The sequence below is a fragment of the Crassostrea angulata genome, chromosome 8 (genome assembly GCF_025612915.1).
Source record: "Crassostrea angulata isolate pt1a10 chromosome 8, ASM2561291v2, whole genome shotgun sequence".
Lineage (NCBI taxonomy): Eukaryota > Metazoa > Mollusca > Bivalvia > Ostreida > Ostreidae > Magallana > Magallana angulata.
In genome coordinates this window covers 45,379,378-45,405,739 of record NC_069118.1, presented here as the reverse complement: position 1 = coordinate 45,405,739, position 26,362 = coordinate 45,379,378, and the positions used below count along the sequence as shown (strand labels likewise).

At 35.3% G+C, this 26,362-nt stretch overlaps 1 protein-coding gene across 2 annotated transcripts in view; it reads left to right on the top strand.

Annotated features, from left to right (window-relative positions):
* Nucleotides 1-12,342: 12,342 nt before the first annotated feature.
* Nucleotides 12,343-26,362, top strand: part of LOC128159335 (uncharacterized) — a 33,097-nt gene continuing 19,077 nt past the window's right edge. Inside the window, exon 1 of one of the 2 annotated variants that reach the window (XM_052822391.1) lies at nucleotides 12,343-12,934. In XM_052822391.1, the coding sequence (XP_052678351.1) occupies nucleotides 12,901-12,934 (34 nt within the window). In that variant the 5' untranslated portion in view covers nucleotides 12,343-12,900. The remainder of the gene's footprint in view (nucleotides 12,935-26,362) is intronic. The other variant, XM_052822393.1, reaches the window with a different exon arrangement.

Here is a 26,362-nt window from a genome sequence, read left to right as displayed (position 1 = left end):
TTTATTAATGATATCGATTTTTCACAGTCCCCTGATTTGTTAACTCTGAAAGTTGAAAGTTTATACTTAGACACAGTACAATATTGTACAATATCGTAATAGAACCCATTCGCCAAGAAACATAGACAAATCACTAAAGAAAAGAATATCCCTATCTCATAACGATACAAGAGTAGAATCAAAAGTTTATTTAGAACATGATAACGATATGCTCTATTCAAAAATCATGTAACACTGTTATTATATTTACACAAACAAAACACCAACAACAAAATTGACGACCCCGTTTTAGTATAAAAAGCATTTATGTTTGGATAATTAGAACCATCCATTAAAACCTTTTAAAGTCTGGACAGGTCTGAATTGACTTGTAATCCGAGGCTAAACAATGGCGACAGGAATTTGCACTTCGTTGGATGACTTTGGTCGAACACCGGCATTAAAACACCATTACGTGATGCGACAAAACTAAGGAAAAAGTCAACATTGAGGCAGGGGTTAATATTTGAACAGTGTCGAATTAATGAGAGGTCACGTGACCATGTCACACGTACCACGCCGTATATTGCGCGGTGTCAGGGTAATTCGTCACCCGTATCTTTGATACTCTTGAGGATTTTTCTATTCTTTTTTTCTTTGTGGTGAAAACGGCACGGTATGGCTCTCGAGTTTCTAACAAGTTATTTTATTACCAATCTGTGAAACTTCGATAGCGTTTTCATTAAAAGATGTTTTTGTGTTAAATTCTCTAAAGACGCGGCCATGTCAATAAACACTCCCTTTTTGAACGAAAGCTCTTTTATTTCAATAAAATGTAATGATGCACAGTTCAAAAATACTTTGTTTACACAGAGGAGTTTTCAATGTTTGTTAAAATCCTTATTAAACCCACCGAGCTATTGATAGTCACCATAAGAAGGCAATTAGGGCGATGATTTAAAAGAAAATAACCCCGGCTGAGATTTTATAATGGCACTTGTGCTTTTGACGAAATTCAAATGTCTATATCTTTTCAATTCGAAACTGAAATCTTTATCTATCCAACACATATTTCTTCTTCTTCTGGTTTCACCCTGACATATTTCATTTTCAATTCTTACGACGGTAAAGTGAAAACTGAAAAAAAAATTAATAAGACATGTATGTTCAATAATAATATATTCAGAATGTACAGATTTGGTAATAAAAAAAACCAAAAAACAAAAAAAAAACACACAGGTATATGCCATACTCCTGACATGATAATTTAATGATATACAATCATGTATATAATTTGAATAAATTATAAATAAATGCAGGATTATTATTCGTATATGTACTATTGAGAAACCTTAATACCTTTTTTTTGTTCAATAATTCAAGATATGGTCATTTTTACTCATACATCATATATTAAGGAAATATTAAAAGTCTGACACATAAAGAATTCTTTAAATTCCTGGTCCACCATTTAATTACTACACGTAACTCTTATTAGTTACCTTTTATATCCTAATACATGTATACCTATTCATTATGTTTCATGTACAGAAACCTAATCTGTTGTTTATCCTGCTCTAAGTATTGCAGTTTACTTCCGAATGAAAGTCTTGAGGTGCACCGAAGGAAAGCATCCTTTGTATTGGGGTACGGCGAAGCACCAGGCGTGAGCGAAACCCGATTCTTCCTTGCTCGTGAATGCGTCAGGCGAGTCACGGTTTAAATTATTGGTTAAATTTTCATTCATATGTGTTCCATTTAACATTTTTTAAGCAAGGGATAGCTAAGGTATTAGTGTAGGTGAGAGTTATTCATAATTATAAATTTACGGTCAATTTTTCAGGAGCTATGCAAACAATGAAGTTTGTGCACTGTCAAAGTGCACAGTCAAAATAGTTGTCTCATGAGTAAGTGTTTGTTGTGGTACTTATATACAAGAGATTATAAACTTACATGTAGTATGTGGGAACTTTGATTTCATAATTCATAATTATTTAAATGCCATATTCATAACTGTGTACATCTATTAGGTCGTGCACTGCAGTTCTTGTTAGAAAAGGATCGGTGCAATAGTAAGCCGCGGTTAAAAACAAGGTTTTATGTGTACATGTTTTGGTCTATCTTGTACAATGTAATGATGGAATGAGGAAAAAAAATAAAAATTAAAGTACCAATACTCATTCAAAGTCTTCTTCCAGGACGACAATGCCATATGCATGCACATTGTAATTTTAATTTTATGATGTTTTATTTCCTCCAAAAAAATACCCTTTTACCTAAGCACCCATCGAATTGTTTTTATTTTAATAAAAATGATTTGTTTAGATAGCAATTTATTTTAATATAAAGATTCTTACAGCTTATTAACAAATAAACGACACTATCTTGATTATGGTTTTTTTTAACTTAAAGATTTTGTAAAAATACCCGGTAAAAAAACAAAAAAAACCCATTATTCTGCTTCATTTCTATAGCTGACATATTTATAAATGTATTTACATGGTTCCAGTTGTAATAATGCACGTGTAATACTGAAATCAAAAATAATAGTTTGGATATGACGGCAATATTTCACGAAATTAAGTTTGGTACTTTATTAAACTCGATCAAACAAATACTCGAGAAACTTTTTAGCATCTTGAATTTCAACAGCAAAGCAAATCTAGGTGTGGTAAATGTAGGTCAATATTAGCTCTCTATATTTTTATGTCGTTGAGACCCTTTCAGTATAGTCTTTCAAGATATAGCTTTAAGATTAAATTTTTCTCCCCTTCTCTGTATTTAATGAAAATGGCATTGAATTACTCTGAAATATTAATGAAATGCTTTCAAATTTTGCACTGTTAGATATTACAAGAAGATAGAATTTGCCTTTATCCTTAGTTAACACAGCGTTTGTTTCAGACTTCGAGAAATAATTTTGTTTTATTGACTTTTCACGCAAATGCAAAAAGGGAAGGGCGCGCTAGAGAGCAGGCAGACAGACGGACAAAGTGATAGAAAGTAATAAACCAATACCTGTGTAATTGTTCTGTCCAACAAAAGCTACTTTTGATATTCCACGTAAATACTAGTGCCCCTACTCAAATTTACCTTTCAGAGCGGATACAACTATAGAAATATTTCATATACCGTTACCGATTTTTTTAAATCACAAATGAAATTTATGTCCTTTCATGTGTACAATTTCCAATCGCTACATATACTTGATGTTTTTATGCTTAAACAGTCTGCAATAGTATTGGCATGTTTATCATAAAAAGCTATTACATAAACATCTATTAGGATATGTGTAGATTAAATGGATATCTAGCTTTAGTTGACATGCAGCATGAACATCCATGAAAAAAAATCGGTATTTCTTTCTAGAATAGGAACAATACTTTTCTTTTCCACGATGATGCGTCAAAGAGAATCGATTCCATGTATACAAAATGGGTGTATTTCGTATCATAATAGAAATGTGCACTTAAAATATCTCAAGACGTCTGCAGATTTTTTTTTTAATTTTCTATTGTGTATTGCTGAGAAGCCAAGGACAATTACTATTACACAATACAACATCAAACACATTTTTCATCCTACTTCAAATCAACTGTAAAAAAAAAAAAAAGGAATATGATTATGTAATTTACGGGCTGAACTCGAGACTGTGACTCGTATTAAATAATCCCTGGCGAACGAACTTCCAGTGGAAAGTTTTGCACCTGTGGCTACGAAACGCCAATCCGTGTTCGATTATCATAGCAGTGATTCATAATAAGATGATGCGTCTAATCAGAGTCACCCACGACAAGAAAACTGTTTATACTCGTCACAATACATTACATAGGTACAATAACATTTACATAATCAGCCTGGTGCGTTACAATTACCTATAATTCACATGCATTACAATTAGCTGTTACATTCAGAGGATATTCGATTACATCTATATATAAATGCAGGCACGTAGCATCAGGGGGGGCCAGGGGGGGCCTGCCCCCCCCCCCCCACTTTTTCTTGCAGCAACAAATTTTTTAAAATTTACATATAAAGAAATGAATTATAGTGGAGTTGGCCCCCCCCACTTTTTTGGAAGTTAGTAAAAAAATTGATATGAAAATAAGGAAATGAGTAGTCAATTTGAAGTACCCCCCCCCCCCCCCCCCCCCCCCCCACGGATTAGGAATTTCATGATTTGGGAGAAAAATTTTGGTAGGGAAAAATTATTTGGAAGTATAGTTAGGTCAACCCCCCCCCCAACGGATTAGGATTTTGAAGATTTTGAAGACTTTAAATTTCCCTTTTTTTTTTTTTTTTTGCTTGTCAAGATTTTTTGGATGGGTCTGGCCCCCCCCCCCCCCCCCCCACTTTCAAAAACGATGCTACGTGCCTGAAATGTACGTCATCTAGTTGAATTCGTGTTTCTAATGTCATTTTGTAGTGTTTCAGTGTAAATCAAAAAATATTTTCGCCATGTAAATTAAAATTTTGCTCAAAAATGTAATTGTACATTAGTTTCCGATTTCGTAAGAAGAAAGGAGGTTTTAAAACATGCAATTTGTTGCTTACATATACATGCATATCTAATAAAGATACCGTGTGAATATTGATAAAAGTATACTGGGTCTTTCAGCGTAAACAAAATATTTTGATCAAATAAAACACCTGCAACACAATATATCTTTTAAATTGAAACGTTTTTGGCATGAAGTTATGTCTATAAAAAAACAATAGTCAATCAAAACAATTTGTCGGCTTACCTGAAAACTAAAACATTTAGAGACGTTTCTTTATCACAAAGAGCATGCAGCATGCACTTAACGTACATTGCATGCAAATTGACTTAACGGCCCTAGGAAATGATGTTATCAATATGTGGATTTTTTTTGTAAGGTAAAACAGGAGAGTTGTAATGAAAATATCTCCCCGTTTGAATAGCTCCATTTATATATTTTTTTTCGTGTCTTATCATGCCGACAAAATGACATCCACAAAAATAGTTGTAAACTCCATTAAAGAACCTTTGTTCCGATCTTGTGAGTCAGTTATATGACCAATTGTCTCGTAATTCTCTTATTTCGTGATGCAATCCTGTTGTCTTTGCTCTAAATATTATCTTTATAATTCGTGCTGTCATAGTTGTGTCGATTTTTATTATCGGTCGTGATTTTGCTGTCTTAGTCTTCAACTTTGTTGTTGCTTAACAGCGACGATGTTGTCATAATCATTGTTGTCATCAATAATCCGTCGTTTTCGAACCATTTTAACAAGACCTTGGACTTTCAGTATAGGGCGTAGCTATCTATTCCTTGCGTCAAAGAAAGTTAAAAATCTACTGTTAAATCATTTCAAGCAAATTATGCACCGATTTCGTAGTCTTAGCTCAAAAGCCAGACATATATATATATCTTGTTGATTTCAAAGAGCCATGGCTGAGTGACTAGCAATGAAATAGGCAGGTCTACGTCACATTGCTTACTATTCAAAGTCCAAGCTTTTGTTAAAATGTTTCTTAGTCGTGATATTGATCTTGTCTGTATTTCTTGTTCCATACTGTTGTTGTTCCAGTGGACTATTCTTTTATTTGCTACATGTAAACAGCGGCGTTGAATTGTCGTTGTCGTTGTTGCTTTATAGTGGTGTTTTATCGCTGTTGTTTCTTATTTTTGTTGTTGTTTTTGGTTTTCTGCTCATTTACATGTATATACTGATGTTGTTTTATTGTTGTTTGACGATAAAATTTTGTCATTATTGTTTTAGTGTTGCTTTTTGTTGTGCCATTGAGATGCTGCTCTTGCTTTAATTTAGTTGTGTTGTTGCTCTATACTGTTGTTGCATTGCCGTTGTTGACGCTGCTCTTTGTTGCTTTTTTTTCGAGTCTCCGACTTAGTGTTGCTCTCAAGTGATATTGTTTTTCTTGCACTTGTTCTCGTTATTGTTTTGTTGCTTTTGCCATCATTTAATTTGTGTTTCCGTTTTACGCCGCTGATTGTCGCTTACATGCGTTTGTTTCCTGACCCAATTTGCCTATTCCTACTGTTAAGCTGTGACTTGCATATGTCCCCAATTTCATAATATTAATACCACCACCCCCAAATGAGAACTCCTTCACTTGCGTTGGTGGCAATATTTTTAATAAAACCTTGTCCTTAGGGGTTGAAGTTGACTGCAAAATGAAATCACAATTAAATAAATGTACAGTCTCTTTGACAATATATTTCCTATATGGATTTAGATGTTCTATAATTGTTATCGATCCTATATGTCTCATTTCTTTTCTTTTTTATTCAGCTGCTAATTTAATTTTGCATTCAAATTAAGCCATCTTTATAAATTATATTGAATTAAAGCTATAATAGCACAATCATAAATATACGTATATTTTATCTTTCACTTCAGACAAATTTAATTATAACGTGTTCATTCAAAGCATCAAAAGCAGTGTTATATGTATTCATTACAAAAAAAGTAGTGTTAAATCTAAATTTCTAAGCAATTATGAGCAATATCATTATGTATTTTTTTTTCATTTATAAATTTTGCGATCGTAGCTTAACTTTTCAATTGGTCTGTTTCCTAGCTGCTGTGGATGGCAACTAGCAAACAGCAAGTGGAAAATTTATAAATATCACTCTCGTCATTTATAAAAAGTGATGAGAGAAAGAAAATCTAAAGCCACGCAGCTCAATCCGACCTCTTCATGTGAAGGAGGATATCAATATTCAAAACGCACTTAACGAGATATAGTGAGCACAAAAAAATTCTTCCGGGGACTGAATGAACCTACTGTTATACTGATTCGCTAATACGTATCTCTAAAAGCCTTTTTATTGCCGTAATATCGTCATTAAACGTCATGCAAACCCGCTGTCACGATATACCTCCTTTATCCCTACATTAAGCAGAAAAAAAAAATAAGAATGCAAAATTGACAAAACGAATAAATTGCATTTCATTTCATTGGAGTTCCATTTCTATTGTAAATCTTGAAGCAGGGACATTATATGGGAATTGCTGGTTCTTCCCACAATAAACTAGATGACATGTTAATAAGGGTTGTAATGGTTTACAATCTTATGGCAAATTCTGTAGACATGATAACAGAATGGACAAAACATATTAAGAATGGTGTCTCCAGAAATTGGGTTGGAAGATTAAGAGCTCCCCTATGTATAGATGATGGAGAATTTATAAATCACAAAGCTGCACGGCAGCTTTTCCCGCGTTTTTGTAGATATAACGTCTGCGCTTGGTTGATAGCCTCTTTGACAGTCTGGAGTTTCTTCATTTATTCTTGGGGAAATTAATGACATGTACTAATGGAAAGAAATATGGAAACTGCTTATCTTTATGGCAATTTCATCAGAAGAAACAGCGAAAGTTTTCAGCGCGGCGTTTTTTTCTCTTGTGTAAACGATATTGGCTAGTTCAAACTTATTGACCGCTCCATGGGTCTGCAGAAGCAAGAAATATATTTTTGTTTAAATGCTCTAGACATCTTAGTATTAGATTTATATAATACGGCCAGGCCTATTCAATTTTAGGTTTTCAGGGAAACATTCTTTACGACATCTTAGTATCTGATTTACATAATACGGCCAGGCCTATCTGCATGTTTGAAGGTTTTCGAAGAAACATTCTCTACAGAAGGTATACGTTTCTCTGGTATCAGTAACTGCCATCATAGTCAGAAACTGATTGAAATGGATTTACAGTGTGTCTGACAAATACGCTTCAGTTTATCAGATCACAAATTGTGTAACGACGTTTACTTGTAGATGCAGCATATTTTTGCCATTCGGAAAAAGTTTCTTTTTTTTAAACCACTTATGATTCAGTTTAAATTCTATGAACTATGGTGATTCCACGAAAACACCTAGACCCTTTTCTTCTCTTGAGATTTGTTAAAAAATAAAGCATTATATCTTGTCATACATTATAATGGAAACTTAATAAACGTGTCATGAGCGAAACTCTGGACATTTTTCTGTTGCTGTTTGGTTTGAAAGTTTAGGAATTCTCACCAAAAACCTCGGATACGGTGCATTTATTAACCTCGAATTTAACTAAGTTCTCCTTAGACTACTTCAAGGGGCTTTCACCATGCAACGAAGTTATGCAATTTTCATTCTCTGACAGGTTTTTTTAGGGAAAAACCGAGGTGAGGGACTTATCTTTTCCCCCAAATAATGTTTATCTTTTTGCAAAAAGGTGTTTGAAGTCCCCTAAAACGGCATTAGGCCATCAGTGGTGGCATTGGAACGATGTTTTGACAAACATGAGGATTTAGCGCTTCAATCTCAGCGCTCAGCTAAAGTCTCGTCCTAATCTCATCAAAGGGGTAAAATCTTTACTTTCGTATCAAGACGGACATTTTTTGGTCTCGATTTTTTTTTATACCAAAATCGGCATTTAAAGTATCGGATGTGCTATTCGGCGAGAATGATGCAAAATTTTAATTACAGAATACATGTATTTTAAATAGAAAAATGTAGCTCGAGACAACACTTGTTGCTAGGTAACATTTTGAAATTGTGTGAAATTACAGACGTTATATGTAATAAAAGCTTGAAATTTTACCCCGTAATCATTACTACACACAAAAGCTGCTATGACACACTATAAAGCTGACAGTCTAACACCTCATTTTAATTCAATTGCATCCCAGGGAATTCATATTACTCGTCCCTATTTTATAAAAGCAAAGCCAGTTAAAAAGGATGTAAATATGTAAAAATTTCAATATTTTTTCGCCCAAGTATCGAGATGATGAAATGAGAGGACCGTGTGCCTAATGTCTCGTACAAGTATGTACAATGTGGGGTACACGTATAAGTCTGAAGGTTAACATTAGATACAATTACTCACTCTCTATCAGAATGCATACTGAACATACATGTATCCCAATCTCTTGCTTATATACAAACATTTATCACTCATAGATTAGAACCAGCGTTACATTGTACGGGTACAAGTAGCACACTACTTAAAATTCAACATTTTTATCATTGATACTATATATATATATATGCATATATATTATAAAAATGATAAAAGCTGAGTTTAATGAATGTACGTATCAGTGTTTACTGGGAACGACAAACTACAAGATGGCGCTCTGATATCGATATTCAGTCACCTGAATGTTGACTAAAAAGTGAAATTGTGACTGCAACAGCCATGGCAGAGCAGTGCAATTCAGTCTACTTTTGTTATCATGCACATGCACGGATCTTTATGGGGGGTCAGAGAGGTCAAGACCCCCCCCCCCCTTCCCTTCAAAATTCAAATTTATTTAAATTACATTATAAAATTACCAAAAATATTTTTCGGACCCCTCCCCCTCCCAGCAAACTCAATTAACCGTCCGGTTCCCCTGGAAGAATTTTCTGGAACCGCGCATGTTTTAGTCACCGATTAGTTGACTGAATGCAAAGCTTCATCCTGGTTTTTTGTTTTTATTTTAAACATTGTCAAAGTATCGATATATTATGTAGATGTACATATGAACAACAATTGTGTACGCTAAATAAGAGGATAGTTGTGTAATATCCAGAATATATCTTCCTTGATGTTTGGTTGTTTATGCGTCATGGACAACACGTGCTAGTCACAAAAAACAGAATAAGGAAATTGTTATTCTTTTTTTCAGTTATCTTAAAATCTCGCCGGCGTCCCTCTTTCCATTACCACTTACATATCAGTCGATTATCTATTTGTATAAATCGTATTTCATGATACATTTTTATTAAAATCGTGTATTTGTTTTCATCTCTCTCTCCACTCTATACTTGTGTGTCAGTTTGTTCTTCTGTTTATTTATCTCTCCCGTTTATTCGTCTCTCTCTCTCTCTCTCTCTCTACTTTTTTACATTGTATATATACACAGTCTTTTTTTTTTTGTCTTTTTTTTGGGGGGGGGGGTCGTTGTCTCTCTCTTTCTGTCTCTGTCACTCTCATTTAAATCTCTTTATTCTGTAAGATGCATTTACCGCCTGATTTGCAGTAAAATAGGTGATAATACGAAAGTGCAAAAATACACATCTCATTATAAATTATACGTGTATGCGTGCTTAAAAAAGATAGTTCGTGTAAATTAATCCACACCCTAAGTACTGTAAACTTCAGCTCTCTTTTGAAGTTGTCTGTGTATTTTTTGACAGAACTATTAAATTTGACAAAAACCAAGACCTCAGACTGTATTATACTCATGATTTTCCAAATATCATTTTAAGACAATCACTGTTTGAAGTGCTTACCAAATTGTCCTAATGTACATTTCTAGTCTATGTTTCACCAGAAATCCCTGCAGAGTCATAGCCAACAAAATTCTATGTATTCTTAGCATGATTTATTTGTTAAAAAGGACACCAGACATAGCCAATTATAGCTCCATTACCTCTCCAAGACAACTGAGAGAGATTGACAAATGAGGCTTGGCTTTTTGTCTTCTTTATAATACTAATGGTCCGTCTGTATTCCTATAAGATAATTCATTCGTCTAGCGCATTTTTCACACCCAAAGTCCCAATTGAATGTAGGATGGGACATATTTAGGATATAAATTGGGATGAATTTACAAATGTCCATCATATTAATTTCAATATTTTGAATTTACATTGAATTTCAAAGATTTTTGTTAAGATCCCAATAGGACTTAAACTCATAACTCACGGATAATAAACTTTAACTAACAACACTTACATGTATAATCTGCTTGCCAACAATGTTGTTTCCAAAAAAAACCCACCGGCACAAAAAAGAGATGAATATTATTTTTAAGGCGTACATTTGTATATAGTTATATTCAGTTGAAGCAGACTCTAATCAACCTAGCTGTTAAAACTAACTAACATGAAATTTCTTGATATCAAAATATAATTTTTATTCATATAAAAACCCTGCGCATAATTTTATTTATTTTTTTACCGAAATGCGTACATCAAATGGCATCAATACTCTAATTATTGCAATTACCTAATTAAATAAAATCAATATTTTGTTAATTGACACATCGATTATTCAATTAACTAATTTATTGACATATACTCCTATAATTAATAATCAATCCGAACTAATTAAATAGACCTCGATTTTGTGTCAATTCGGGTAAAATCTTACATTAAACAAAATCTTTTTTTACGAGGTGATAAAAAGTTCAGAGTCTGATGCATTATAATTGACATGGGGTGTTGATAATTTTGTTGGGTTATAGATGAAACCTGTGTAATCGCCATCAACGTGTGTGAAAGACTGGACTAAGTACGAGTTGATATCTGTACAATGGCATTCTAATGATAATCATATTGTTTGACACTTCATTTGTTCAAGGGTCTTGACCACTACGACACACGGCAGATAAGACATGCATTAACGTGGTGGATCTTAAATATAACAAGAATTTTCGAAAGAATTCTTTTTTTTAGAAAACAGTTGTTTGTTATAATTTATCATTTTATAAATAGGAAAGAATTCATATTGTTCGATTTTTCTTCTTTAAAAATCGTGTATATCATTGTTGTTATTATTGTATTAATCCTTTTTTTCAACATTTAAGGTACTGAGAGAAAGTGAGAGAGAGAGAGAGAGAGAGCGAGAGAGAGAGAGAGAGAGAGAGAGAGAGAGAGAGGAGAGAGAGAGTGTGTGTGTGTGTGTGGGGGGGGGGGGGGCGTGTATGATTTCTTTGAAGTAATCAGAAAATTGAATTTTTATATTTTGACCGAGGTCAATTGTGAAATCAAATATTCCGAATGTGCAATAAAAAATGATCACACATATGGTTGGGGCCATTATTGATACCTTTCACTAGCGTAAAATGAGTATTAGATGGTCTATTGCTTGTTCAAAAATTATTAGAAATGGTTTTTACGATGAGATTTCTGCTATCGATATAATTAGTTTGAACACGACGAATGCAGTCTGCACATTAAATCTGGTAGTCGATCCGTCCCCTGGGCATTTGCCCTGCGAACAAAACATGGCAGTCGTAATATCACATCTCCTATGTGCAGGTTCCTTAACAAGCAATTAAAAACTTATTGTTCAAAAAAGCGAAAAGAAAATTATTCCTCCCTCGACGGCCATCCAGTATGGAATATTATTATCGTTAGAATTGACCCGGACGAGCTAACTCAGCATCACTGTGATTGGTCGTAAAAACGTGTGTAATCTCTCGAACGCAAAAACGCATTGATAACCCTATCGACTGAACTTCGCGTGAATAGGCTAATTAGCGAAAAATAATTCGGCAACATGCAGAGACCCTCGGCCGTCAGTTGATTGTGTCGAGACCCCGTGGCTTGAGCGATCCCTATCATTTGCAACACTTTCTTGTGTTTGTGTTTTTCGGCTATTATCATTCCTTACGTATATTATACATGTATACTGTTATTTTTTTACGCGGGATATAAAAGCCTCCGATAATCGTATGACTAATTCAGTTGGGTGCTTACGAACAATTAGATAACCGTTAAATGAATCCTTAATGTGTCTTGCATACAGCTTATACTTAAAGCTGAGCCCACGTGTAGGGAAGGGGGCGGAGAGAACAAAATTAGAAAGAAAAACAACCGTATAAGATTTTCATTTGTGAACTTATTGATCCAGTATTTTGAAAGGCGTTACCGAGCGAGGACGCAATACGCGAACCGTTGTGAAAATTCATCATAACTTTTCTACTAGTATTGGATTTTCGGATATCTCCGGAATTTTCATTCATCCATCGACCGATATTGAGAGAGCTTACGGCCCGTGTGTTTGAACCACTCAAATCCCTGTTCGTGCCTCGGTGGTTTAAAGTGACTTCTAAACCCCCTTTTCCTGTGTGTGCATTTTTTAATTCTCTCAGTTTTCAAGTGACACTGGTATATTACCGTTCATTCAACTGGGACTATTAGATACAGTTTCTACTATATAATAACATTAGGATATGTGATAATGCCTGTTCCGAATTGCCCACGAGATCCATCAGGTAAGCTTTGCCTCAATTTAATTGTATATTTTAAAGTTAAATTCCATCTTTTTATTTACTTTTGCCCCTTTAGTCGAAAACGACCCATGACATTCCTTGTCTGGTCATTTAACCCACGAGGACAAAATGTGTACAGTGTACACGCTTTTAAGTTTTCGATGCTGCCATTGTAACTACATGTAGTTTCACACGATGAAAAAAGTATTTTTTAATGTATATGTGGGGGGAAAAATGAAACTTCAAGTAGGGGCTAGAGAGAACTGGGAGAGGAGGAGGGTGAGGGGGTACATGTAAGGACAGGACAATACTTCTCATTTATTCATTTTTTTTCTCCCACCAATTACTGAGAAAAAAATATTAATTCTTAAAGATACGACAAACGTCATTGGGATACCCAATTACTTGATTCCCAGCAAAAGACAATGGCCGGTATTCTTTTATTCTGTCTTTAATCACCGTCATCTAATATCATAAATTGTCATGATACCGCAACTGGGTGTCTAAGATTCATTATGCAAATGGGCAGTTCAAACAATTACCAGATCTTCTGTCGAAACAAACCCGGAGTATTTCTCGGGAATGTCTTAAGCCACATTACGTAATGGGAACATGCCAGTCGCGAAAGACTTTTTTTTTTGTTTGGTTCATTATTGTGATTAAAACCCAATCATTATAAGGAGATAACACCAGGTCCATGGCTTCAAATTAATGATTCAGGAATCCTCAAACTTGTCTAAGGCTTGTGTGCGGGTAAAAAAAAAATCACCCTCTGTAAATTATCAATATTTCAAAGTAGATTTGCTTTAATAAAAATGTTGAAATGTTTTGTTGCTCGAGGGCATTATGAACTGAAATTTTATTAATTCGCTCTTGCGACTTTCTTTCAATATAGTTACAGTTCACAGAATTCAAGTGTATAGATATTTATTAAATACCCTTGTGAGATATGGCCAAATATTTAAAGAAAAATTATTCCTTTCCAAAGACCTCTTGTTAAACACTTTTACAGTCATTAAAAGTTTGTAAGTTTATCGGAAAAGAAGATTAATATTTTATCCGGCCTATTTTAATGTTAATACGAGTCAACAGACGAATTCGAGAAAACAAAAAAACCCAGAAAGACTGAGTACTTGTACAAATACAGGGTCCTCCTTTGAGAGGTCAGATTTAGGACAACATGAGCATTTTTAACGAGATTCCGATCGCGTTAATTCGTCTCGAATGACTCAAGAGAAAATATCACCGTGCATCCACCGGATTTCAAGTGCAGATCAAATTTGAAGAGGCGGCGGGAGGGGGGGAGGGTGATTTTGACTTATATATTATTTCCTCGAGTAGATGGTTAACTAATTGCAATTGTCTTAGACATTCAAGTGTATATATAGGTTTTTTCTCTAACCATAATGATGTCTGATTCATGGGAAAACCTTGTTTGATCAGGTTAACACAGGAACGAAAATATCCATTTTTCTCTCTTTCTCTCTCTCTCTCTCTCTCTCGTCTTTGTTTAAAGTTTTATCTGGGAGGAACAGGGTTAGGGTCAATTTGAAGTAATAATCTAATTTCCGTCCTCCTCACCAAATACAAAGAAACAGTTCACAAAGTGTTGCCGATTTTTCGACTGACATTTATCCACGTTTGATGCATCGTTGAATATGAGATAGACAGACTACATTGGTATAAATTATCTCCATCGGGATCTGGGCTTTGTTTCTTTTTTAAACCACCCTAGCCTGCTTCAGGCTATAAATTTTTGTGCATCTTTTTTTCGGCGGAACGTTGTCAACAAAGGACACCTCTAACTAAAAACAATACAATAAAGACATCGTGTCAAGATCTCTATCTTAGACTTCATCAGTTCGAAACACCTGATGTCAGACACCTAATGACTAACATCTACAATCTTTACAGTTATCTGGTCTTGTTTACGCAGAGTCAAAAAGACTTTGCCGAATTTGTACATGTGCCACACAGGGTTAAGGCAACAGTCTAGATGACTACCGAACGGACCCTGCTATTCACAAATCCTCGGATTGGTTCATGTTTCCTGATTGTTGTATCAGATAGCTTAATTTTTGTTTGGAAAGAAAACAGGATTAACGACTTGACTTATCTTTAGTTCCTGTCAACGTGCAAAGTTTCTACCGGCCATCTGGGACTCATAAAATTTCCCAGAGAAAAGGCGCTCTTTCTGAGCTCAAACATGTGCAGCAAAAATGTTATCAAATCGCTTGCCAAAATTAATGTCTTACTAGCTTCTTGAAAATGTCAATTCCATAATACTCAAGAATAAAGAAATTCTGAGTAGACGTTGCTCCCAGTTCCTTTGAGGAACTTCTCTAAGAGAGAGCAAAACATCTCTCTCCTTTTTTTCTCTTTCATAGGTTATCTCTTCTGCTTATACTTATGTTTATTTATCTATAATTTGAAAATAACCAGAAGGAACTCGAGTTTCCTCATTCACTTTGTAAATATACTTCACACAGCACATTATAACCACTCATTTCATATAGATATTCCTCTTGTACCGGCCGCTTACAACAATTTGTCTGTTTGTGTGCTTTACTTAATTCCGTTATGACTCTAAGGGGCTTGTGTACTCAGCGAGAAAACACCGGTTATTTATTTTGCCCCGATAAGAGGTGTCCGGCCGCCTAACTCGCTGAATAATTTTTGGAACAAGATGGGTGTCAAGGAACAAAGGAATTTCGCCACCATGACCCCTCGTCGCTTATCTTCACTGATAGCCGAAGAAATCGAAATGAATTGGCATAACGACCTCGACTTTCGAACCCGGAATATATTTTCTTTATCTGGAAATAATTACCGATTATCTCCCCTTTAATTCATGCACATCTACATTTCGTTTGACAGGGCCAGATAAACAATTTGCCAATTTACGACGCATACCCCCTCTCCGCAAAACAAATAAACTTTAATTTTCATACTACCAGAACATCATAAAAATGTCGGAGGAGGGAGCCCATAAAGAAATTGTTATCGTTGCAATTCTTTTCATTGAGTTCGGTATCTCCACCATAAAACGATTTACAGGGATGCACTGGGAGCCCGCCCCGAGGAACAAACGACCAAAGGTCATTAAAAACTCTCTTGGACATTGCAGAAAATATCGGACAATCGAATGCGATCGGTGCCCATGATTTTCCACGTGCCCGTTAAAACATGCGTTGATGTGTGTCTGTGTTTGCAGATGCAGTACAACGGCGAGTCGTTACAAGATTTTAGATTAGCCTAAAAATCTTCCCCCCAATTCCCTCTGTGATCAGAGACCAAAATCAATGAATATCTGCCATTATTCACTGCTCTGACAGTTGCGAAAAAGATTTTCACACGCATTCTTTTTAATGGCGAGTTGCTCTAATGTTCGGACATCAGGGTCATTATCAGAGTGGAGCAGCAGATCCCGGTTCAGATGGCTTGTTATTGGACAAATTCACTGTGACATTCTCTCTCTCTTTCTCTCTCTCTCTCTCTCTCTCTCTCTCTCTCTTGAGAGCATCTACATTTTCAGAAATTAATGCACAGAGAGAGAGAGAGAGAGAGAGAGAGAGAGAGAGAGAGAGATCCCTTTCAACAAACAAAATAAACGTGTATAATCATATATCACAATTTACTATGTAAGATACATGTATAACACAAATTCTTAAAGTAAACAGTAAACAATAGAATCAAATCAATAGGTAAAGAATTTTGCAATCAACACTCCATCTGTCTTAATTTTATTGAAAGAAAGCCTCGAGTAATTAAACAGCGTATTGATACAGAGGTGTCTGCTTAAATCAATAATCTTTGTTTTGGGTGGAAGGGAGGACGAAGGAACATGTTTTCACAACACTGGTGACGATAAACCGATATCGAAATTATACAGGGACAAATACCTTCATCAATATTTGGGGGCCAATCATCGGAGATTTGTTCTAACCAACGTTACGTTAGTCTTAATTGGACCATTCTAAGTTAAGTCGCGTGCGTCTTTTATTGGCGAGGCTTATTTTTTTTAATGGAAATGTCAAATACTTCGATAATTTCTCAAATGGTAAAGGTTGTAATCTTGTGTAAATCGAAACCTGAGACCTGATGGGATATTGGGTTTGTTGTACCTTCCCCAAAACGAGGGGATTATCGGAGAAAAGCGTATGTGTGGCGAACATGTCATAACAGATGTTGATTTACAGTCGTTGTTATAACGACAATTCATGTATAACGAACTTTGAAAAAAAAGAAGAAAGCAAGCGTATAAGCTTTTATTAGGAATTACTTAGAACTAAAAACAGAGTTTTCTAACCCTATATGATTTGAAAAAGAAAAATCATTGAGTAGAGAAAATTGGAGTTGAGTTTATCAATGCAGGTGCATGTTGTACAAGTAACTACAGACTGCCGTCTTTTAAAAGAAAAAAAATGAGTGTTCTTGAAAGCTAATTTCAAGTCAAGTGACATAATAATGAAAAATTGACAAGCAATGAGATGGCAAAAAAAACCATGCAGAGATTCCACAGAAACCTAGACCAAAACCTAAACTAGAACTATGCTATAGGGCACTTTCGCTCTCCTGCCTCGTTTGCTCATGGATTTGAGTCAGACCAATTGGGGCGCATATAAATGTATCGTATCCGCTCAGGAAAGATAATAAAATTTCATGCTGGTTTGCTCGTGGATAATTTGATCAAAATTCGATACTTCTAAAAACGTTTCTCATATATTCAATAATTATTTCCCCGTTTCATATCTGCTGTTTGAACCTCTCCCTTCTCGCTATCATGTCCCCAGCTTAGCATGAAAGCATTTTTTCTTTAAAAAAAAATACGCGTGTTTCAATAAAAAGTTTTAAAATTAAAAATTAAGTACATTAATTATTTCCCACGTTGAAAAAACCAATGTACATGTAAGAAACTTTATCTTATTGCTTTAATATCAAAACTTTATCAAAATTCTAGTTGATCTGGTGGGGAAAGGGTTAGTGAGGGGGGATTTCCAGTCAAAGAGTTTTATAAAATATCGTTTAGGACTGGGAAACCGTACCCTTACACGACTATTTCTCAAAGCTGAACAAACGGACAGTGTTTTTGATGTGTCAAGCACATCTTCTCTCCTCGAAGGACCAGGTGCACAATGATTGACTTCGGTAAATGATTTCAAGGCAATTTTCACCTAACGATTCGAAGTCTTCGCAATCCATCTCTACAGATAATAAACAAACGTGACGCGATATCAAACTCAGTGCATCGATTTTTCGATTATTTTCCGTCGGCACACTTGGGACACCAAAAAATTGAAAGCATAGGTTTCTAGCCAATTTGGTAGTGGATATGGCATTCCCATTGGAACGATGAAACATGTTTGTAGATTTACTAGCAGAAACGGTATCTTTATGTTTTAAGTACATAAATAGACCAAGCACGCTTTGTTGTCATGCACATACTATTTTGAGAGGGACCTAGCTACGAATCCTGGATTTTATGGCGCAATTTTTAGATTCACGAACTATTGCAATCTAAATATATTTAGATATTTCTTAAACATTTTGTATCATGTGACTGACATTCATTTACAAAGACAGCATAAAACTGTAATAAAGAAATTCTGAATTCGAAACAAATAGTTGACGCTCGGAACATTTAAACTGAACACAGGCCATAAATTATAAATCGGGACGAATCATCGCTCATTTCTGTATTTATATTTATTAACAAGCGTTCCAGCATCTGAATCCCGTATCTTGGTCTCAGAAATGTTTGATTGCAAGCTATAATTGTCTGACATGGGGGGAAGTGGTCGATACACTCAAAGTTAGACCTGTCCTACAAACAAACAATGAAGCACCATTTTCTGGACTTACGATCTCGTTATGGCAGTTGTTAGACCTCTAACAGTGGTTCTGTAATCGATATATAAGCAGAGTCTTATGTTATAAGGAGGATATGAAAATGAACAGTGTATTATCGCCTCAATTACTCAGACCCCACAGTTCGATACATACCCCTTATCGGAGATGTATAATTACCGGCCGGAGCCCCAAAAATATCAGATACTGAGAAAATGATCTATAGAGTCAAAGGATGTTTATCTGCAAAAACAGCGATGTAGGAACTCGGGAATAAACACTGGACTTTGTATGCAAATGTAACGAAGCGAAATAATTAGCTAAACGTTAAAGCACAATTAGCTGTGCACGTCTATACATTTCCCGCCGGCATTTTTGGTTTTTTGTGCTCTGTGAAACGATTTAACTAAAACAAAGTAAAAGGAACAATTTTAAAAGAACAATACACAATGAATGAAATAGATGAAATCCATTACAGTTGAGGTGTTTTCGTGTTTTTATCAGATTTTGTGACTGGTACATATAAAGACTAAGGAAGTTGCGAAGCTGTAGTTTTGACATTTAATGTTTTGTTTTAAAGTTAAAAGATTTTTTTTATTCTATAAAGGTCCGGCTTATTACATTTTATCTCAATTTCACCGATGCGTGCCGTGACTAAACTGTATTTCGGAGAACGCAGGGGTATCTCAGTGCTCCATCAGAACCCCGACGTACTTTTTGATATTACACTAACAGATGTAATAGGTAATATAAGTGTCTGATGGTTAAGGAGGGGCTTGAGGTAAACTGCGTAAATAGAAATACATGTACCAAGATTCTTCCAGATTTCGAACATATGCATACACAAAGCGTGTCTTTCTAAAAAAAACTGTTTGGTGGATGTCACAGACGGGGAGGGGTAAAGAGGTAGAGAGAGAGAAAAAGAGGGAGGATCGACAACAAAACATTTTTCTTTTGTCATCCGTAGAAAAAAAAACTTAATTGAAACGCATAGAGATGCAGGGAATAGTCTCCCGTATTATGCTGTTTCTGTTTCTTCAAAAGTAGATGAATAGATGAATGCAAGAGAAGTGCATACGCTTTCATTGTGCATGTTGTGCAACAGATTCATCAAGACACATTAATGTGAACCTCTCGACAACGAAGAGCCGGGAAGCAAAGGCTCAACAGAGAAGGACATAAAACAGTATTAAATATTTATTTTTACGAGTGTTTTACTGGCTCTTAACAATGAGGCAGTTACGATTTATTGATTGATAATTGGAATTTTCACAATGTAGATGTGTTAATTTGAGTTCTCTGATTCAGCACACAAGCGGCCCTGCAAGTTGTGTTGGCAAACGAGGATCAGACGACATCTTTTTAATTCTTTGTTCATTTTTATCATCAATAATCAATAATCTGCAATAAAAGCGACAAAAAACTCTAATAAAAACCCTGCTTAATTGTGATTAAACGATATTTTGATGTAGGGTTTACGGCGAGATCGAGTGCAGATTTTTGCCTTGTTGCAGACGTGACCTAATTAAATTCTCGTTATTTGATCTTAAATCGGACAGATGTCTATTCGGCTGATATTTCGCTCCCCGACAACTGTTTACTAAAGTAATATCCTCGCTAATGCGGGGTTGCTTGTCCCCCAAACCTCATACAAATTATCACCCTGCGTCCGAATTCTCAATAATGCGAAGCAATGGTTGACCATGCTGAACAAACCTCTATTGAAATTTTTAAGAAAAGGGGTATAGAAACATTCTTTCTGAAGAGCTTTCAAACAAAATTAAAACTTGTTGAGGGCGACAGACGTTTGGGGGGCCACAAATAAATCCACGCAGATTTTCTCGGTGCACATTGCCTTCTTACTGACCACTATTTAAACCTCGGTTTTTCTTCAAAAACGAAAAGTCAACCACCATGCATACAATGATATTGACTTTAATAAATGCACAGCCAGTCGGAAGTTAAGAATTACTACTAAGTAGCAATTGTAAGTGATCAGACATTTCAAAGAGCTGTCAAACAAGGTTGACTAAAGGCGACGGGGGAGAGCCGAATTGTCGAAAGGATATTGCGGTTTTTCTCACCACACACGGTATCTTTTAAGAGCCAATGTCAACGCAATCTAGCGAAATCAAGGGCATTTTACTGTTGCTACGATTTCGTTAGTCCCTCATTTTTTTTGTGATTGTCAAAATTTCCCAAGACCGGCTTTAAGAATGTTCTCTTGTTTTTATCTCCTAGTGTTTTATGAAAGAAATTTAAATTCAGTGACACTTTCATAAATTCCATCAAGTCGTCGGATTTGATTGTGTGTAAAATCACATAATCTCTTGGCATGGGGGCAAACTAAGGTGTAGGCATACCTTTTAGCTCATCTTTCATTGTTATTGAAATCTTCCTCGCAAGGAATGTTGTAACAATATCGTGATTTCGAACGAAATTTATTGAAATTCATATTATATCAATTATTTCCGCAGTAGATTATAATTTGGCATATTTTTCATCCTGTTTGTTTTGAAACTGTTTCCAGAGCATTATGTGCTATTTCAGCAACATCCCATCAAAATGCGAAAAAATTAATTAGAAAAGTTTTATGGCATCTTTTATCACGTCATAGAAATCTAAGATGACATTGGGGGATTTCGCATTGAATGTTCGGGAAAGCCGTCAGATACTATATGGCATGGATTGGAGGAAGAAAAAAAACCAACCTTCTAGTTTCATTATCTGCTGTTTCGAATAATGCATCTCTCGTATTTCATACATTGTCTGGACTGACAAAAGATGGCTGGTACAATATGGCAACCGGTCGAATGCAACATGAGCGATTGATAGATGTTAAGTACTAACGAGAATTGAAGCAAAGCAAAAACGAATTTCTATAGAGGGGTCCAATTCATAATACGGTATTTGGATTTACTTAATTTACCTCGCGAATAATCCATAAAAGGTTAGGTAAGACAGCCCATATCAAATAGAGGCCACGTCCTTTGTCAAAGAAAGAAAAAAGGGAGCTCTTTAATCTCCATTTTAACACCTGATTCTCCATTATTATAGCGGACTCGCTGCGTTCCTCGGGCACAATGCTACGAGATTCCTTAGAGGGCGGACGGAGAATAACAGATATGAATATTAATAACCGATTCTCCTATCAATACAACATGTTAATGTTAAAACTTTTGTCAACAAGGGATCCCAGGGGAGTTGTTCCTAAATGTGACACGACAAGCTATCTCTGTGTATTAGAACTTTAGACCAGTAACATATATATACGCTTATCAATTTTAAAAACAAATTTTTAAGGCTTTTTTAGTTGTTTTCATTTTAATGGGAACTTTCCTGCAAAGAAAATTTCTCGCGTACTGAATTATATATTTTTTTCGAAGTTGTTTTAGGAAGATTGATTGTTTAATGGTTTTAGAGGAAACCAGTTGCCCAACATTAATAGCTAATTGAAACTCAGATTGACAAGCGCTTTCAAAGAGTTCTCGCACAGAGAAAACATGTGCATGAAATTTGTTTCGTTAGATGAATGTGATCTTGCATATGATTCCCACTGTAAACATGCGCTCATGACTGCAAGATTCAAGCTGTGGGCCAGACTAAATACCCCTCTTCTCCCCAAAATAAAACCACGTCAATACCGGTTATATGAACGAAATCCTCATTTTTTGCTTTTTGCTGCAAACGTTTAAAGAACCTATTTATAAAGATGTTGTCTTGAACTTCTTGAAACCTTGCGCTTGATGAACCCATTCTTCTCATCTTTGACGCCATCTTGGTTCTGCATCTAAAATACCCCATTGTCATCAAGACGCTTGTTGTTTCGGGGAAAAAAGGATAAAAGACGCAGATATCGGAGAGCTTAATGTTTAATCAGTGGTTTTGCGCGGTGGTGTATTTTTTTTTCTTTCGAGACCGATCTTCGCGTCGGATACTGAGTCGTCTTCGATAACATCAGGTCTCTCTGATCACCGGCCCCTAGATATAATTGTGGCTTCAAGTCTTGGTTATGCGGGTGCTTGGGTCTACGGGCTTCCGTTATTCCTGCAGGCTTTGTGATCATGGTCACCGCTTGTTGTTTATGAGCTTTGGTCCTTAATATCAGTCATCACCAATTAAGACGGGGGATATGACCAAAAAATGAACTTTGTTGCCAAGTTCTTCCATGACCCGTTTTATAAACAGTTTAAATAGATTTTAAAAGTCGCGTTAAAAAGGGGTGTAATTATCTAATTCACTGGCACGATTTGATATGTTATTTATGGGGTAGTCGCGGCTTATTCATAAACACGAATTTGGCAAATAGTTGGCAAGTGCTACACCGTTTTACGAAAAAGCCGAAAATTTTTGATTTATATAAGAATCAATGCTACAAGAAAATATGTACATATTTTTTGGAAAATTTCTCTTTCGTTTATATTTTTGACTTGACGAATTCCACTAGCTTGCGATCCTTGCGATTAAATTTTTCCTGATGTTTTCAGAGAAAACCAATGATATTGTTTTACAAGACAGGGGAAATGTTTGTAGAGATAAAACATGGGTATGGTTTATGTTATTGTGAGGGATACAAATAGTGTGTTCAACAAACGTTTAGCAGTGTCTCTGTCTTCAAGGAAAAAACAACTATGTACACTGCAATGTCTGATTTCTATCGGGAGCTATTTATTCTAAAGATGTCTTGTTTTCATTCCAGAGATAAAGTAAAGTACATTAATTCTGAAAGAAATCAGGGTGGTGGTTATGTTGTGTGGGAAATATCATATTTCTGTTGGATGTTACGTCTAGAGCTAGTATTATTAAATTGTCCACACCAAATACACATTGCAAAGAACTGTAGCGTAGAATGTCTTCACGAATAACCTCTTACATGTACATGTATAATGCACTTTAAAAAAAATAAAAGCAGTAAAAATAATACGCGCCATTGTGTATAACCTCGACAATGCGGTTTTAAAAAATAATAAAAGCGAAGAAAAAGGATAAGCGGCTATGGATATTTTTGAGTAAATTTATATAAATATTAATTGCGTGTGGACTTAAATGACATCGGCGGGTCTCTTTATTTTATCTGCTACCTTCCTATATGACGAAAAAGACAGTCTCGCTTGAGTAAAGGAGAAACATTTTAAACATATTTCTTTTTAAAAAATAAAATCGTTCCGGGTCGTGATTCATTCTAACTTCAGTGCACACCCAGGAGTGTAAAAAACCCTCAAACCCACAAATGGTAAAAAAAAAACGTGGTTCTCTTTAGTCATTTATGAAAGTTGAAAACCATCCTTTAGCATTTGTGAAATTAAGTAATACACTAAGATGGATTAGCCAAATCTTTGTAGTTTATAGTAATCTTGTTTAATACTTTCACAGATCTTTACGTCAAATAAAGGTATTCAGCCACGAACGTGTTTGCAATTAACCCTTTAATTGCTTGGATTTTTTTTTTTCATTATTGGTACCAAAAGTTGAGCAAGTACTCGGGTATTGTGAAAAAATCCTTCTATTTCACATCGAGTTATAGGATTAATGATGGCGTGGCGAAAGATTATAGGCTGGCCTCTAGAACCCTGTTAGCTGAAAAAGGGAGAGATTAAAAGGAATCAAGATGAAATTTCAAAATGAACAAGCAAAAAACAGAATTGGTGGAAAAAGATCTATCATGGCTCACGCCGAGAACCAGAATGCCAATATTCTATAGAAAAAAATACATTTTCACACATCTGCCGATTGATTAGCTGGCGTAAAATAAGACCAGGAGAATAGATGGAAGATTTGCAATGATAAGCATTGTTTTTTTTTCATATAAATCTTACCAGGAACATGTAGTCTCATTAAGAATTATACAATTTCTTCGATTCATGGGGATTGTTAAGTTTTATTTCATTTCGGTTTTGGCTTCGCTCGTGGTTCTTCTAGGCTAATTGCGCTTCTTTTGTATAAGTATGCCACAACACAAAACGTTTATAAGACTAAGTGGTTGAAAGATAAATGTCTTTAAAACAAACAGACAAATTCTGGCATTCCTCCTTTGGTGGGCCTTTGATGTGGCAGTTCTTAATCAACAAAACGTTCTGTATTTTCGTTATTTTGACAGATGGGATGTTCCGCAAAATAGTTGTTTCCAGTTTTAGGATTTTTTTTACTTCGAAAACGAAGAATTTGAGCATGTACTTTATTTTTCATCCTTTTTTTTTTCCTTCGACAAATAGTCTCATTTTCTTCAGAAAATTAATCAAAATGACAATCTCATCATTTACGGATTTGAAGAAGAAATTAAAAAAATAGCGAAATAATGATGCGAATTTTCAATTTTCTCTTGCTGTATGTTTTGAAGGCCATTATGGGCCCAGGGGATGTATAAAAAAGACGTTAAAAATAAGATTTCTTTTAATAAATGTTTGTATACGACGTCAGGGTGAACATAATATATATTTACTGATTTTTGTCTTTTGATTTTTTAAGTTGCCAGCAAATGTTTCTATCAATCTTGATTGGTTCTTAGCGCAACGTTTAATTCCAATTATAATCCATTATTTTTTGGTTTTTCTAGGCCAGAATAACCAACATGCAACTAACTTCCATTACCACATTTACAAACAGTTTAGAATTCCGTCTATAGCAATAATTGAAATGTACGGGGTTGGATGGATTTTTTTTCCACTGCAAATTTAGCTGCAGTGAATCGTCAAAATGAGTACTAATGGCCTGTATCGAACAATGATGGATTGAGAAAAAAATTAGGATATGTTGTTAGAACGTGTAGCTCTGTCGAAGCATGGACAAGCTCCCCGTCCCAATCTACAGAGTAAATTAAAACTCAGTTTTTATCTCGCAGAAGTTAATTGGGTGTGATAAAATTAATTTATCACCTCAGACTGTATCAGATGAGGGTCGATAAAATTATGACCGAACGTCTTGTTTCTCTCCAAACCGAACCGACTCCCGGGTGCATTTTTTGTTTACATTTTTTACAGATTCGGAGATTACTGGTTTTTAGATATGTCTAGATCTCGTCATGCGTCATAAACTTGTCATTTCTGGTCATTAGTCGGACCATTAGCGTTTTCAAATCCCGAAAATGCAAAATTGGTTTAAAATACGAAAAAGAGGTGCATATAAAAACCTTTTTTGTCACCTGTTGCACACTTCATTAAACATTTGATATTTTGAGAACGTTATCTTGATAGAAAAAGGGTACGTTTTAATTGCTAGTAGTCCCTTGTCCATTAGTGACAGTGAAATGGTTTTTAACCAATACCGGAATCTATACCCGCCGATTTTTTAGGTTTATGAGTGGGAATATTCATAATTAGCGCTCGCCATTGATTTTCATTGCACCCTTCATTCGATCCCGTACTTCCACATGAATGGAAAGTTAGTCATTTCCTATAGGTTTATGTAACTCCATGTTTGTACGAATCGACCATACCTGGAATCGTGAAATAAACAAGGTTTCTTTTGAGTACCTGTGGGTAACAAGTGGCCGCGTCATTAAGTTATTAAAATCCGCGGGTAGAGGCGGTCTATTCAATACGCATCACGCTGTACAGATTTTCTATTGTTCGGGTCTTCATATTAAAT